This window comes from Heteronotia binoei, chromosome 16 (genome assembly GCF_032191835.1).
Source record: "Heteronotia binoei isolate CCM8104 ecotype False Entrance Well chromosome 16, APGP_CSIRO_Hbin_v1, whole genome shotgun sequence".
NCBI classification, from domain to species: domain Eukaryota; kingdom Metazoa; phylum Chordata; class Lepidosauria; order Squamata; family Gekkonidae; genus Heteronotia; species Heteronotia binoei.
This window is the reverse complement of record NC_083238.1, coordinates 36,860,098-36,874,313: the sequence shown is the minus strand read 5'-3', so window position 1 is coordinate 36,874,313 and position 14,216 is coordinate 36,860,098. Positions and strand designations below refer to the sequence as shown.

The following is a 14,216-nucleotide window of genomic DNA, read 5'->3' as shown; positions in this document are numbered from 1 at the left end:
GTAGACCATTTAGCTATATACTTTATTTCAACACTGTATTGAGGCTGATACTCACCAGACCCCTGGGTTTTTTTATAGAACCACCACAATTTGTGAAGAGGATTGAAAATTTTAGCTCACTTAGAGGAGGAACAGTTGTGTTTCAGGCAACCATTAAAGGCTCCACGCCAATCACAGTTTCATGGTTGAAAGATAATGATGACATTGTTGAAGATGATAACACAAAAATGACTTTTGTGAACAATGTGGCTACTCTCATGCTCAGGGCTATTGAAGTGAAGCATGATGGAAAATATTTCTGTCAGGCTAAAAATGATGCCGGAATCCAAAGATGTTCTGCTTTACTAACAGTGAAAGGTTGGTTTAGCCTCCTCTCTCCTGTTTGTAATTTACATTTAGTCAATATTACATTTCAACTCGCACAACTCATATGTATTCCTGTTTTACTACAGAGCCAGCCACAATCACTGATAAAGCTGTCTCAATCGATGTCACAGAAGGCGACCCAGCCACCTTGCAGTGTAGATTTTCAGGAACAAAAGACATTACTGCCAAGTGGTTCAAAGCTGGGAAAGAGCTGACTCTGGGTCACAAATATAAAATCAGTGTGACTGATACAGTCTCTGTGCTAAAGGTTGTTTCTGCAGAAAAGAAAGATAGTGGAGAATACACATTTGAGGTCCAAAATGATGTTGGAAGCAGCAGCTGTACAGCTAGCATTAATGTGTTAGGTTTGTATTTTCTGCCCCTCTACAATTACATTTTTAAAAAAAACTGATACCAAACGCTAGCAGAATAGTCGCCTTATCTAATTTTTTTTTTTTTTGCTCTATCCTGGGTAGATTTGATCATACCACCTAAATTCACCAAAAAGCTAAAGAAAATGGACAGTATTAAGGGTTCTTTCGTTCACCTTGAGTGTATAGTATCTGGCTCCCACCCAATAAGTATCCAGTGGTACAAGGACGGTCAAGAGATAACTGCTAGTGAAAAGCACAAGTATTCTTTCCATGATAACACAGCTTTCTTGGAGATCAACCAACTGGAAGGTGCAGACAGTGGGTCTTATACCTGTGAGGCAACCAATAAAGCAGGCAGAAACCAGTGCAGTGCGCATTTGACAGTCAAAGGTTTGGACATCTTATTCTTTCTCTCTTCAGCAGTACATTTGACTTTTCCTTTTTCTAAAAAAGAAAAATAGTCATTCTGTAATGAACAGTAATGAACTGTTTCCTTCCTTTCCCTCTGTTTCCCCCTACCCTGCACTCTTTGTAGAACCCCCATCTTTTGTGGAAAAGCCACAGTCGCAAGATGTTATACCTGCTTCCAGAGTCCAGCTCAAAGCCCTGGTTAGCGGCACTCCTCCTATACAAATAAAGTGGTTTAAAGACAGCAAAGAGCTGCTTTCAGGAGCCTCTCGCTCAGTTTACAAAGATGACACTTCAAGCATCCTAGAACTCTTTTCAGCCAAGACATCTGATTCAGGGAACTACATCTGCCAAATTAGCAATGATGTTGGGTCAACAACCTCCAAGGCAACACTTTTCGTCAAAGGTCTGCAGTGTTCTACCCTTCCCCCTGCATTGTTATAGCAGCATTTCTGACCAGTGCGATCCTGAACAAAGTTATGCCCTTCTAAGCCCATTTGCATCAATGGACTTAGATGGCTGTAACTTTGCTTATGATGGTACTATTCCTTTAAATGGCAATTATTGTATTTTAATTTTTGCTTCTTTAATTCCTATTTTAGAGCCCCCTAGGTTTGTTCAGAAGCCAAGCCCAATAGTTGTATTGAGAGAAGGACAGTCTACCGTTTTTGAATGCCAGGTAGCTGGAACACCTGAAATCCGTGTTACTTGGTATCTCGATGGCAACGAAATAGTGGACCATGCGAAATATGGAGTCTCCTTTGTAGACAACATTGCCACTTTCCACGTCAGCAGTGCTAAGGTGAAAGATAGTGGGACTTATGTTTGTGAGGCCCACAACGAGGCAGGTAGCGAGAGCTGCAGCATTGAATTGAAAGTGAAAGGTTAGTTGCAAGAACTCTTTTCTTATTCACTGTCCCTACAGTTGGATTCCACCACCAGTCACCATCATCTGAGGCTGATTTGTTTTCTTTTTTTCCCTTAATATAGAACCTCCCACATTTATAAGAGAGCTGAAACCTGTGGAGGTAGTGAAAGGTTATGATGCTGTTTTAGAGTGTGAAGTCACAGGGACGCCTCCATTTGAAGTCATCTGGCAGAAGAATAACAAGGAGATTCGAAGTGGCAAAAAATATGCCATGATTGATAAAGAATCTGTATTTGCCCTTCAGATAGTAAACTGTGATCTTCAAGATGCTGGTGAATACCAGTGTATTATATCCAATGAAGCGGGTAGCTGCTCTTGTAGCACAAGGGTCAGTTTGAAAGGTCAGTTCAGCAATTTAAATACTAGAAGAAAAAAAATCTCCAAAATATTCCAGTTTTCTTTCTCTTCACTTTAGCAACTTTTAAGCCTTGCCTCCATCTTCATTCTGGATTCTTTCTTTAAAACACAGAACCCCCCTCTTTCATCAAGAAATTAGAAAATGTCCACGCCGTTTTGAAAAGCTCTGCTATATTCCAGTGCACTGTGACTGGTTCTCAGCCTTTGACAGTGTCTTGGATAAAAGACGAAAGGATTCTGGAAAACGACGAAGTCTTCCACAGTACCTTTGAAAACAATGTGGCCAGGCTTAAGATCCAAAATGTGGACCTCAGTCATAGCGGGAGGTACACTTGCCAGGCGAAGAACGAGTCAGGTGTTGAGAAGTGTTTTGCTTTACTTTTAGTACAAGGTTTGTGAGCTTTTTATTCTACCTTTGAGACTTCCACTCTTCATCTTGTAGTGTAGAGAGAGGGCTTCAATATATTTCCATTTGCACTTATTCCTGCAGAACCCGCTCAGATAATAGAAAAGGCTAAATCGGTTAAAGTGACTGAAAAGGATCCAGTGACCTTGGAATGTACTGTGGCCGGGACACCAGAGCTCCAAGTGAAATGGTTCAAAGAGGGAAAACAGCTCATGCCCAGTAGATACTACACCATGAGTTTTGATAATAACGTGGCCAGGTTCAGACTTGAATCAGTTATGAAGGAGGACAGTGGAACGTACATTTTTAAGGTTGAAAATGATTTTGGAAGCAGCAGTTGCGAGGCTGTCTTGACTGTACTAGGTTTGTATTTTGTTTCACTAAAATTAGCAAGGTTTTGCCCTTCCAATATTTTCATTTTCCATGTGTTTGATGAAGGGAATCAAAACAGGGGATCTGATACTACTTGCCTTTCCCCCCCTCTCCTCCTCTTGGACAGGTCAATCTATCCCTCCTTCATTTACCAAAAAGTTAACCAAAAAGGATAAAATACTGGGATCTTCTATTCACATGGAGTGTAAAGTTTCTGGCTCACTTCCAATTACTGCTAAGTGGTATAAAGATGGAAAAGAGATAACCGACAGCATGAAATACAGGAGTTTATGCCATGAGAATACAGTATCACTCGATGTTAACAACTTGGAGTTGGCAGATTCTGCAAATTATACTTGCAGTGTGACTAATGTTGCTGGAAGTGACTCATGTAGCGCCGTCTTAACTGTTAAAGGTTTGGTGATCTTTTCGTCTTCTTTCTATACTCTTACTGTTATAAAAAAAATCTATTTTTCAACGTCTACAAACCTTATCTTAATCATATCTTTGAAATCCGCTACCATTTAAACGTGGTTGTATACAAATTACATTTTCTTATCATCTTCTCTTGATTGTTTGGTATTTCTTTCCAGGCTGCTTTTCATCACAACATAACTAATTCTTTTGTTTCTTTCTTAAAATCTTTAGAGCCGCCAAGCTTCCTGGTAAAACCAGAAAGTCAGCAAGCTGTACCTGATTCGATGGTAGAGTTTAAAGCTGTTTTAAAGGGAACGCCTCCTTTTAAGATAAAGTGGTTTAAAGAAGATTTAGAACTTGTGTCAGGACCTAACTGTTTGTTTGGGGTTGAAGGGTCAACTGGTTTCTTAAATCTTTATTCAGTGGATGCATCAAAAAGTGGGCACTATACTTGCCAAGTTTCCAATGATGTTGGAAGTGATTCTTGTACAACAGCACTAAGCATAACAGGTGTGCAGTTTTCTTGTTTGGTCTGTGTTGCTTTTTCTTCTACTGCTTTCTTTTTTGCATATGTGTCTAGATTTTCTTTTCTTGCTCTGCTCTGCTAGAAACTCTTGACACAGAATAATTATACTTTTAGGTTCCTTTGTCCCTGCTTGTCTTCCCTTATATGCCATATGACTCCAGATAAGATCTGCTTTTTCCCCGTACTCATCTCACTTTCCTATATTCTGTTTTATTTCTTAGAACCTCCTAAATTTGTTAAGAAGCTAGAACCATCTAAGGTCGTGAAACAGGGTGACTCTGCTCGTCTTGAATGTAAAATCAGTGGCTCTCCAGAAATCAAAGTGGTATGGTACAGAAATGACACTGAGCTCCATCCTGGTGAAAAATTCCAGATGTCTTTCCTAGACTCTGTAGCGGTCATTGAAATGAGACATCTCGCTGGTGAAGACAGTGGGGATTATATATGTGAAGCTCAGAATCCTGCTGGCCGGGCAAGCTGCAGTACAAAATTTTTAGTAAAAGGTTAGAAAACATTCTTTCCACAAGCTCGCTGCTCTTCTAAAATGGTTGGAATTACCTCAAGCATATTCTAAAGCGATGATGCCACGTCTCTGTCTGATTTAGTCAAGATAATGGCCTAGTTCTCATCTTGCTGTACGTAGTTTCGAACACTCAATTATGGTGCAATCCCTAGCAGAAGTGTGCCCTTCTAACTTCATTAGGATTTTATTGCCAGTCTTGCTGAAATTATATGAGACCATTAATGTGCTTACAATCACCTGCTATGTATCAAAATTCCTTGCTCGTTCAAGGAGGAGCAGTGGCTTCGTGGTAAAATATCTGCTTTGTATGCAGAAGGCACCAGGTTCAATCTCTGGATTCTCTATTGAAAGGACCAGGCAGTAAGTGATGTAAAGATCTCTGCCTGAGATCCTAGGAAGCTGTTGCCAGTCTGAGTAGACAATACTGACCTTGATAGACCGATAGTCTAATTCAGTCATTAGTTGGACAGCTGTGTTCTTAAGAAATGCTGTTTATCTTTGCCTGAGCTTCTCAGATATTTGAGAGGAATAGTGCAGGTAGAAGAGCCTGGGCATAGGGGATTGGCTATACAAGAGCCCTGGCAGGTAGCAGGTCTAGAGAACTGGGGAGGGGGGGGGTCATCCTATGATTGGTAGATTGAGTGGTCTTAGAAGAACAGGCGAAGGTGAGAGGTTAGAATCTGAGGTGAAGAGTCAAGGACAAGTATATATGTCCAAGAATCTAAACAAAGGCCAGAGTCCACACGACAGGTTGGATCCTGTGCAAAATTTCCACTTGGGCCAGAGCTTTTGTGCAAGTAGCATAGCTCATTAGCATATCCCCCCAGCCAAAAGCAACCCAATTGCAACAAAAAGACTGCAGCACGTCCTTGTACTAAGTCAGACTTTATTGTGTCCCCAATTAAATTTCTGTTTGTGCAAGATATTGTGTAATCAATATATTGTGCAGGAAGAATTACTTTGAGTCCATTTTAGGTTTCCACTTACACATTGCTGGATTCAAGCCATTGAACTGAAATGACTAGTTAGTTTGTGGTTGCAGCTTGTTATAAAGGGCTGAGCTGACCTTTCCCCAGTGAATGTGTTGGCATGGAGAAGGGCTTTCAGAAACTGTTTCCTTAAAAGAACCTCCAAGGATGATAATAGGCGGGCATTTTAAGCCACCCCAGGGACAGGAGGCAGGCGGATCAAAAAAGTGTGACCATGTGCGCACATCTACCTGCCATCCCTGTCCCAACTGCAGCCTGCCTGGGGCTGGATTTGAGCCACCTCAGAAAGGCACCACTTACAGAGTGGTGCCTAATTTCTGAGGTGGCTTCAAGGAGCTTCCCCAGCCGTCTGGAAGGCCAAGAAGTGCCCAGGGAGAGCCTGAGAGGTGCATGAGTGCTCCAGAAGCTCCTCCAGGGTGCACACAGCCCACCCCTGTTTCAGGGGCGGGCCATGTGCCATCTGGAGGCTTCCAGTCCGTGCCTTTTCCATCCGGCTCTCTTTGGGGCAGTTTGATGCTGCCCTGAGCCAGCCATCTTTAATTATCCCAAGTGTACTTTCCTTCCACTGCTTTACTGATGCTGCCAGCCCCAATCAACTGCAGCTTTAGTGCCATTTTTTCCTTTGAAAAATATCCTCTCCTTCTTCTACTAACAGTGAGTCCATCAAACAATAAATAAGGATTGACTACAGGATGGCAAATGAAGCTAGCTCAGAGTGAAAGCCCTGAATTTGATCTTGCTCTGAATTGACTTTGATTGCCTTCACCAAAATAGCTTCCTTCTTGCACCTTCCCATGCTGAAAAGGTTGCACAAGGATAGGTGTTAGTCTACTATAGCAAAATGAAATAAAAGTCCAGTGACACCCAGGGCTTTTTTGTATCAGGAACTCTTTTGCATATTAGGCCACACACCCTTGATGTAGCCAGTCCTCCTGGAGCTAACAGTAGGCCCTGTACTAAGAGTCCTGTAAGCACTTGGAGGATTGGCTACATCAAGGGTGTGTGGCCTACTATGCAAAGGAGTTCCTGATATGAAAAAACCCCTGGTGACACTTTAAAGACTAGCAACATTTGTTTCAAAATTGTTGTTAAATTCGCTTTATTGCCCCATCCCAGCCTAGGCCAGGCTCTGGGCAATGTACATCAGATAAAACAATTAAAAAAATAAATGTTGTTAGTCTTTAAGGTTCCACTAGACTCTTGCTTTATTTTTTTCTCGAAACAGCAGTGAGAAAGGAAATGCCTTTAGCAGAGGTGTAGAAGTTTTTAATGAAATGTACCTCTACTTCTGTGGTGACTTAGTCCTAGCCCAGTATAAGAGGAATATCATAGGATGCTTGTCAGTTCACCAAGTGCATGGTTGCATATTGTTTCAGTATCTATATGCTGCTTTTCTCCTGATTGGAGAGCCAAAGTTGCTTGCAGTATCCGTCTTCCTTCTTGCCTTCATCACAATGGCAATCTCATGAGGTAGGTTAGGCAGAGGAAGAACTTCCACGGTAGAATAGGGTCTTTAGAGAAGCAGCCCTTGTAACAAGAAAATGATTTGAAGGACATTTAAAAACTTTGTCCTGACTTGGATAGTCCAGGCAAGTCTGCTGTTGTCAGATCCTGGAAGCTAAGCAGGGTTGACTGTGGTCAGTACTTGGATGGGAGACATCCTTGAAATACCCCATCAGGAGGACAGGGGCAGGCTCTATTCAGCCATGTCTCTGAATATCCTCCAGGTCCCCAGTAGGGGTCAGTCACCAGAGGCTGACATGACTTCTAGGTGCACACACACACACGCACAAAATATGGAAAAAGATACCAAAAAAATATTGGGGACTACCTGCTTGTGAGCTTCCTTGAGATAGCTGGTTGGTCACTGTGTAAACAGAATGCTGCATTAGAAGACCTTTGGTATGATTCACTGTGATTTTTCTTATGTTCTAAAAAAATGCACACCAGCTTGTTCATCTAGCCGTACGTTTTCCCCTATCTTGAAAACTTATATATGTGTCAGGATCTTTTCCAAAAAATAGCACCTGCTTCTTTTTTCTCTTCCTAGAACCTCCTGTATTTAGCAGGAAACCATCTCCGGTAGATACACTCAAAGGTACTGAAGTTAGCCTTGAATGTGAAATTTCTGGGACACCACCTTTTGATGTGACATGGTATAAAGATAAGAGACAAATCCGCAGCAGTAAAAAATACAGGGTCACATCCAAAAACTACCACGCAAGTGTCCATATTCTTAATGTCGAAGCTTCCGACATTGGCGAGTACCAATGCAAAGTACAGAATGATGTTGGAAGTGACAATTGCATTTGTACTGTAAGACTTAAAGGTAAGTATTATCTGCGGGGGCTGTAATGACATAAGAGTCTTCATCTTTGGACAGCTGGCAGACAAACATCTTACTTGCATTCTTGATGGCCCTTGCCTCTTTCTTCTTCAGAACCACCAAAGTTTGTGACCAAAATAAACAGCCTTACTGTGGTGGTGGGAGAACCTATAGAGCTACAAGCTACTGTGGAAGGCTCTCAACCCATTTCCGTGGTATGGATTAAGGACAAGGAAGACGTCATCCGAGAGAGTGAAAACACAACAATTACCTTTGTGGAAAACATTGCTACGTTACAGATTGCTAAAGCGGAACCAGCCAGTGCTGGGAAATACATTTGTCAAATCAGTAATGATGCTGGAACCCGAGAATGCATGGCCATTTTAACAGTTCTAGGTTGGTAATCACACAAACCTACCCTTAAATACGAAATTTGAGAGAGGTAGACAAGATACAGAATCTTGCAGCTATAAGACTTCCGAATTTCTAAAAAGGCATTTTACTTATCCTTTATCACTCTACTAAAATAGATTACAAAATAGTTACAACTTTGCGACAGTTTATAAATCTCAATTTGAATTCAGGAAGACAATTCAGGTGATATATATGGATTAGGAATAACAATTCACTGAATAATACACGGTTGGTTCCAGGTTAAATTGCCAATTTCCACCAATTTCTCCTTCCTGGTTCAGATCCTCCTCATGTTATTCCTCATAGTCCCCTATCCAGGGGTCATTTTGTAGAAAAATAGATGGCGGAGCTCATTAGCATAACGCATTAGCATATCCCCCAGCCAAAAGCAACGCAATGCAAGAAAGGAGAGCCCCACGTGAGCGAGGCCTGCTTGGGCTGGCTAGAGATCCATGTGAGGATTAAAAGGCCAGCAAGCCACCCGCCACCGAAAATCACATAAGAAGTGAAGGAAGGGTGGCATGGGTTTCTCCAGGGGTTAATGAGGGCTGCTGGGGGAATGGCAAAGCCCCTGGTGGCTGGCTGGCTCCCTGCTCTTCTAATCCAGGGATTGTTATGCTGCTTCACTTACTATTCAATGGACAAAGTAGGTGGGGAGGAAGAGGGGGAACAATCAGAAAGGTTCAGAAGCTGCCCTCCTGTGAGCTCCTGCTGAATCTGAGGCCTGCCCCTATCTATCCCCCAAGACCTGCATCTTGTAGAGATCAGTTGGCTGCATGAAAGGGGAAACCAGGAAAGTTCATTGGAAAATTTAGTCTGGATTCAGTCCAGTGTTTATATCTCATCCATAGTACCCTGGGCTTTTTGTGTGTGTGCAGGAACACACAGGAACATAGTTCCAGCTGGCTTGGGGTCAGGGGGTGTGGCCTAATATGCAAACAAGTTCCTGCTGGACTTTTTTTTTACAAAAAGCCATGTGTAAAACAATTGTGCCATCAGGGGGTGTGGCCTAATATGCCAATGAGTTCCTGCCGGGCTTTTTCTACAAAAAAAGCCCTGAGCATCAATGCCTATAGAATAAACACTCTGATGTTAGGATCACTGTATTATATTAACGTTTATATAGTGTAGTCCTAAGTAGAGTTCAAGGGAATAACTCTGTTTAGGATTGCCCTGATATTTCCTAGCAGAATGCAAACAATTAAGGATTGAAATATATCGGGTGGCCAATGGTAGCTCTCCAGATGTTTTTTGCCTACAACTCCCATCAGCCCCAGCCAGCATGGCCAATGGCAGGGGCTGATGGGAGTTGTAGGCAAAAAAACATCTGGAGAGCTACCGTTGGCCACTCCTGGATTATATGGTTTAATTTTGCCAAGTGAAGAATTTTCTACTTTACAAAGATTTCTTTAGTGTGAGGAGTACTTCTTCCAGTTGATGAAATCTGTCCCTAGTAGAATATTAATTACTTAGCAGGAGAGAACCACTGGATCCAGCCCTAAAATTTTGCAGATTGTATAGACATGAAATAGTAATGTTCCTGATGATCTGAGGTAGGATCCTACCAAGTATAGCCTTTTTGGTGATAATAAAGACCCTCTCCTCTCTTTCAGTAGTGTAAAACCTCATGGGATCTAACCCTTTGTAAAGGTGTGTGTTCTAGAATTAATATCTTTGTCCTTCTTCATTCCAAAACTGCAAAATAGAGACTTAGAGCACCAGTTTCACTAATTTCATGATTGAAAGTTATGTCTAATGAGTCAAACTTATTTACAGAAGAATATTACTTGTATCTCTTTGCAGAGCCGGCGGTCATTGTAGAGAAGGCAGAACCTATGAAAGTCACTGTAGGAGATATTTGTACCTTAGAGTGCAAAGTGGGTGGAACACCTGAACTTTCAATAGGCTGGTTTAAGGATGGAAAAGAACTGACAAGTAGCCCCAAATATAAAATCACCTTCCACAACAAAGTGGCTACTCTTAAAATTCTTGATTCGGAAAAGGAAGACTCTGGCTTATATACTTTCGAAGTGCAGAACAACGTTGGCAAAAGTGGCTGCACGGCCTCTGTCGAAGTTCTAGGTTAGTTTCACCTCTTCTCTTAATAAGACACCCTCTAGAATTTGGTTATCTCTTTTAGTATAAGAAAGCTCCTGAACCCTCAACTCAAGGAAGAGCGGGGAAGGAGTTGCATCGGCAGGTGGACAACAGAGCTAGATATCTTGCCGCTTACTCTTTTGTGATGAATTTGGGGAGTGGGGACAAAAGTTATATAAGGGACAGTATGTGTCCCACCCCTTTCACCAGAAATCACAATATCTTGGTACAAAGGACTGGGGGAGTCATCACTTTGTTTTGTTTACTTTCTCTTGCACAGATCGGATTATTCCACCTTCTTTTACAAGGAAACTTAAAGAAACAAATGGTGTACTGGGTTCCTTTGTGGCTCTTGAGTGCAAAGTTGCTGGGTCCCCACCTATTACCGTTGCTTGGTTTCAGAATGGACAGAAAATCACCAGTGGGGAAAAATATCAGACTACTTTTTCAGACAATGTCTGTATTTTGCAAATCAATTCTCTGAACTCCGCCGATACGGGAACTTACACATGTAAAGCTGCTAATGTAGCAGGTTCTAATGAGACTAGGGCTCGATTGTCTGTACAAGGTCAGTATTTGATGACTAACATCCGTAATTTAATGCTAATCTTTCATTCTTTTTTTTAAAAAGTGTATTCTTTTAATGGTGTACTTGAAAGGAGGGAAATATTTGATTTCCTTTTATGTTTCCAAAACATTAATCTGTAGTATTGTTTTTAAATGCTCATTTAGAGCCACCCTCTTTTGAGAAGGAACCTGCATCTGTGGACGTTTTGCCAGGCAGAAGTGTTAAATTTACCGCTGTTGTTAGAGGAACACCTCCATTTAAGATGAACTGGTTTAGAGGAGTCAATGAACTCGTGCCAGGCGAAAAGTGCAGCATCTATTTGGAAGAGTCTGTCACAGAGTTGGAGTTATCTGATGTAGAGCCGCTTCAGAGTGGAGAGTATACCTGTGTTGTATCTAATGATGCTGGCAAAGTTTCTTGTACAACACATCTTTCTGTAAAAGGTTTGTACCAGATCGTAATTTCTTTCTCTAGAACAGAAGTCCCCAGCCTTTGGAATTTTGACATGCTGTGGTGGGAATAGCAACAAAATGGCTGCCGCAAAATGGCTATCACAGGAGGCGGAGTCAACCACAAAATGTTTACTGCAGTCTCGCAATGAAGATCCTTGTGCTGTGGTAGCAGCTGCTGCCAAAGCAACATTTTTAAAAGTTTGCGCAGACAGTCAGATTTTCAATAGCAAATCACAAGCCCTACCCCCTTCCTTGAGGGGCACCAGAAAAGGTGTAAGCAGGAGCCCACAAGTATCACATTTAGGACTCTTATTCTAGTATTGACCTGCTTGCATAGCACTTGATGTTCAACACATGACTTCTTCTCACTTACCAGAACCACCAGTTTTCGTGAAGAAACTAAGTGACCATTGTGTGGAGCCAGGCAAGTCCATCATTCTTGAGAGCAGATACACTGGTAGCCTTCCGATTTTAGTGACATGGAAGAAGAACGGTGTAACTTTAAGTCAGTCTGACAAGTGCAGCATCACCACAACGGACAGATCATGCATTCTGGAAATCCTCAACAGTAACAAGGATGATCAAGGAGAATACACTTGCTTGGTAGAGAATGAGGCAGGGGAAGATGTTTGTGAAGCACTGGTAACCACTTTAGGTGTGTCTTTGATGATATTTGAATGCTCTTTGTCAACCTGGTTTTAGTTCCACTACTCGATTGTGGTTAACCTTAATTTTGACCCTGATTCTTTGTGTTCCCAGAACCTCCTCATTTTGTTACACTCTTGGCACCTCTTGAAGTGTCAGTTGGAGACTATACAACGTTGCAATGCCAAGTCACCGGAACACCAGAAATCACAATATCTTGGTACAAAGGCGATACAAAATTAAGATCTACACCTGAGTATAAGATGTACTTCAAAGACAATGTTGCCACTCTGATATTTAACAAAGTGGATATCAGTGACAGTGGGGAATATATTTGCAAAGCAGAAAATAGTGTAGGGACTGCGTCTTCAAATGCCGTCTTGACAGTTCAAGGTGATCATTTTAATTTCACGTTGCTTAATCTTTGCAATCCTTTCACTCTGTCCGCATGTCCCAGGAAGCATATATTTACTGCATGCCTGCTTTCTTGCAGAGCGAAAACGTCCGCCTTCTTTTGCTAGGAAGCTAAAGGACACAGAGCAAACCATTGGCTTTCCGGTAAAATTAGTCTGCCGTCTCAATGGGTCAGAACCTATCAGTATTAGTTGGTACAAGGACGGCGTTCCTCTAAGGGATGACTTTAATGTGCAAGCCTCGTACATGGATAACGTTGCCACTCTTCACCTGTTGCAAACAGAGATGAGTCACACTGGGCAGTATTCTTGCACTGCCACCAATCCTGTCGGGACGGCCACATCTAGTGCCAGACTCACAGTCTCAGGTTTGTGTAATGCTGACACTTTTGCTTCTGTCTTTATGTTCTGCCCACTTCTTTCTTAACCCTAACAACCTATGGCTCCGAAGCTGCGTGTGGTTCTTTAGAAAATAAAAACAAAGCTTTTAAGTGAAGGTATAATTGGAGGGGTAAGTGAGGTACTGGGATAACTAGTATTCAAAAGGGGACAATGTCAGGCAAAGGTTTCTGTGGGACAAAAAGGATGCCTGAAAGACAGGATATGATATACAGTTGCCAGTATTCCAAGTGAGAACCCACACACAGATTTATAACAGTGCACTAAAACAATTTTACAGGGTATATTTGTTAACTAATACGCAATCTCGTACATGCTACTTCCTAATAAAAGAGTCCCACAACAGCCCATATTTGAGCTGCAGACACTTTATGGATTATTAAAAAGCATGCCTCTTTTCAGTTATATTAAGTAGTATATTTTCAGTTATACAAATGGAATTTTCTTATATTGGCTCTTCGTCTGGATTATATTGGCTCTTGATCTGGGTTTTGACTCTTTAATTATAAAACATTGCTGCTGACCCTTGCCCTGAAATGTTTACAGTATTGAGCTACACATGTACTGAAAAGGGTTGGAAAATCTGTCAGCATTCTACTCTTCCTTTTAATCCTCAGAACCCAAACAAGCTCCCTTGTTTGACATCACACCGGAATCGAAAGATGTTCCCGTTGCAGAAAGTGTTGACTTTGAGTGTCATGTGACTGGAGCCCAACCAATGCATGTCTCCTGGGCAAAAGATGGCCGAGAGATCCGTACAGGAGGGAACTATGCAATTACATTTGTAGCAAATACAGCCTGTTTAAGGATTCTGAGAGTAGGCAAAGGAGACTCCGGACAGTATACGTGCCAAGCTAGCAATGATGTTGGGAAAGACTTTTGCTCTGCTCAGCTTAATGTGAAAGGTATTGAAATTTAGCTGGCCTTATTTCCATTTCTTATGCACACTGAAGAGGACGTCACATTTCTCAAGGTTTCTTTTTCACACAAGTCTTTGTTTCTAAATCGTTGGCGTTAAAATTAACCAAACCTCTTCCAAATTGAACATATCTTGTGGAAACCAGCCTGTTGATCTTTACCTGAACTCTTTTCTCTTACTTCTTCTTGAAATTCTAGGAGAACTGGGGGGTGAATGGATTATGTATGTAGACATTTGATTTATTTTTCTAATCAGCAAAAGCTTTTATTATTTGTTTGTTTACTTTCTACGCCACCCTATCCTACAAGTGGGCTCGG

At 41.7% G+C, this 14,216-nt stretch overlaps 1 protein-coding gene across 1 annotated transcript in view; it reads left to right on the top strand.

The window, feature by feature from the left end:
- Window positions 1-14,216, top strand: part of TTN (titin) — a 356,828-nt gene that overhangs the window by 108,935 nt on the left and 233,677 nt on the right. The window contains exons 55-74 of the mRNA XM_060257371.1: window positions 79-357; window positions 453-731; window positions 843-1,130; window positions 1,276-1,554; window positions 1,751-2,032; window positions 2,139-2,417; window positions 2,546-2,824; window positions 2,924-3,202; window positions 3,339-3,626; window positions 3,860-4,138; window positions 4,376-4,657; window positions 7,717-7,995; window positions 8,107-8,388; window positions 10,210-10,488; window positions 10,784-11,071; window positions 11,236-11,514; window positions 11,900-12,178; window positions 12,283-12,561; window positions 12,662-12,949; window positions 13,598-13,885. Coding sequence (XP_060113354.1) covers window positions 79-357; window positions 453-731; window positions 843-1,130; window positions 1,276-1,554; window positions 1,751-2,032; window positions 2,139-2,417; window positions 2,546-2,824; window positions 2,924-3,202; window positions 3,339-3,626; window positions 3,860-4,138; window positions 4,376-4,657; window positions 7,717-7,995; window positions 8,107-8,388; window positions 10,210-10,488; window positions 10,784-11,071; window positions 11,236-11,514; window positions 11,900-12,178; window positions 12,283-12,561; window positions 12,662-12,949; window positions 13,598-13,885 — 5,634 coding nt within the window. The remainder of the gene's footprint in view (window positions 1-78; window positions 358-452; window positions 732-842; window positions 1,131-1,275; window positions 1,555-1,750; window positions 2,033-2,138; window positions 2,418-2,545; window positions 2,825-2,923; window positions 3,203-3,338; window positions 3,627-3,859; window positions 4,139-4,375; window positions 4,658-7,716; window positions 7,996-8,106; window positions 8,389-10,209; window positions 10,489-10,783; window positions 11,072-11,235; window positions 11,515-11,899; window positions 12,179-12,282; window positions 12,562-12,661; window positions 12,950-13,597; window positions 13,886-14,216) is intronic.